The following is a 449-nucleotide window of genomic DNA, read 5'->3' on the forward strand; positions in this document are numbered from 1 at the left end:
CTGTGGGGATGAGAGGGAGCAGCGGCCGGGAGGCGGGGCCTGTCCCAGCTGGGAGCAAGCTGCCTACCTTCCGTGGGCTCAGCGTTCTCCTCTGTGACGTGGGGAGGCCCCCCTCCTGCCCAGAAGGGTTAGGAGGTCAGCGGAGGTCACGGCGGGAGGTGATGCCGTCACATGCGTCTTGGGAATGGCCTTCCCCGTCCCTGTCCCTGGGGAACAGTGAGCATCCCCCCCCCACACACACACCCCCGCCCAGCCAGGCCCTCGGCCCTGACCGTGCCCTTCCCTCTGCTCCAGGGGCGGCTGGTGCAGACCAGGAAGTCCTCTGCACCCAGAGAAGACGGGCGGGCCCAGGGCAGGGTGCCCTCCTGTTTGAAGGACCCGGCCAGTGGGGGTTGCGTTCCATCATGGGTGTTAGAAACCCGGAAAGGGCCCGGCACCAGGAGCTGCCC

At 68.4% G+C, this 449-nt stretch overlaps 1 protein-coding gene across 1 annotated transcript in view; it reads left to right on the forward strand.

The window, feature by feature from the left end:
• VAV2 (vav 2 guanine nucleotide exchange factor) overlaps positions 1-449 on the forward strand; it is a 78,952-nt gene that overhangs the window by 69,908 nt on the left and 8,595 nt on the right. The window contains exon 21 of the mRNA XM_014544219.1: positions 295-357. Coding sequence (XP_014399705.1) covers positions 295-357 — 63 coding nt within the window. The remainder of the gene's footprint in view (positions 1-294; positions 358-449) is intronic.

The sequence above is a fragment of the Myotis brandtii genome, unplaced genomic scaffold (genome assembly GCF_000412655.1).
Source record: "Myotis brandtii unplaced genomic scaffold, ASM41265v1 scaffold357, whole genome shotgun sequence".
Taxonomy (NCBI): domain Eukaryota; kingdom Metazoa; phylum Chordata; class Mammalia; order Chiroptera; family Vespertilionidae; genus Myotis; species Myotis brandtii.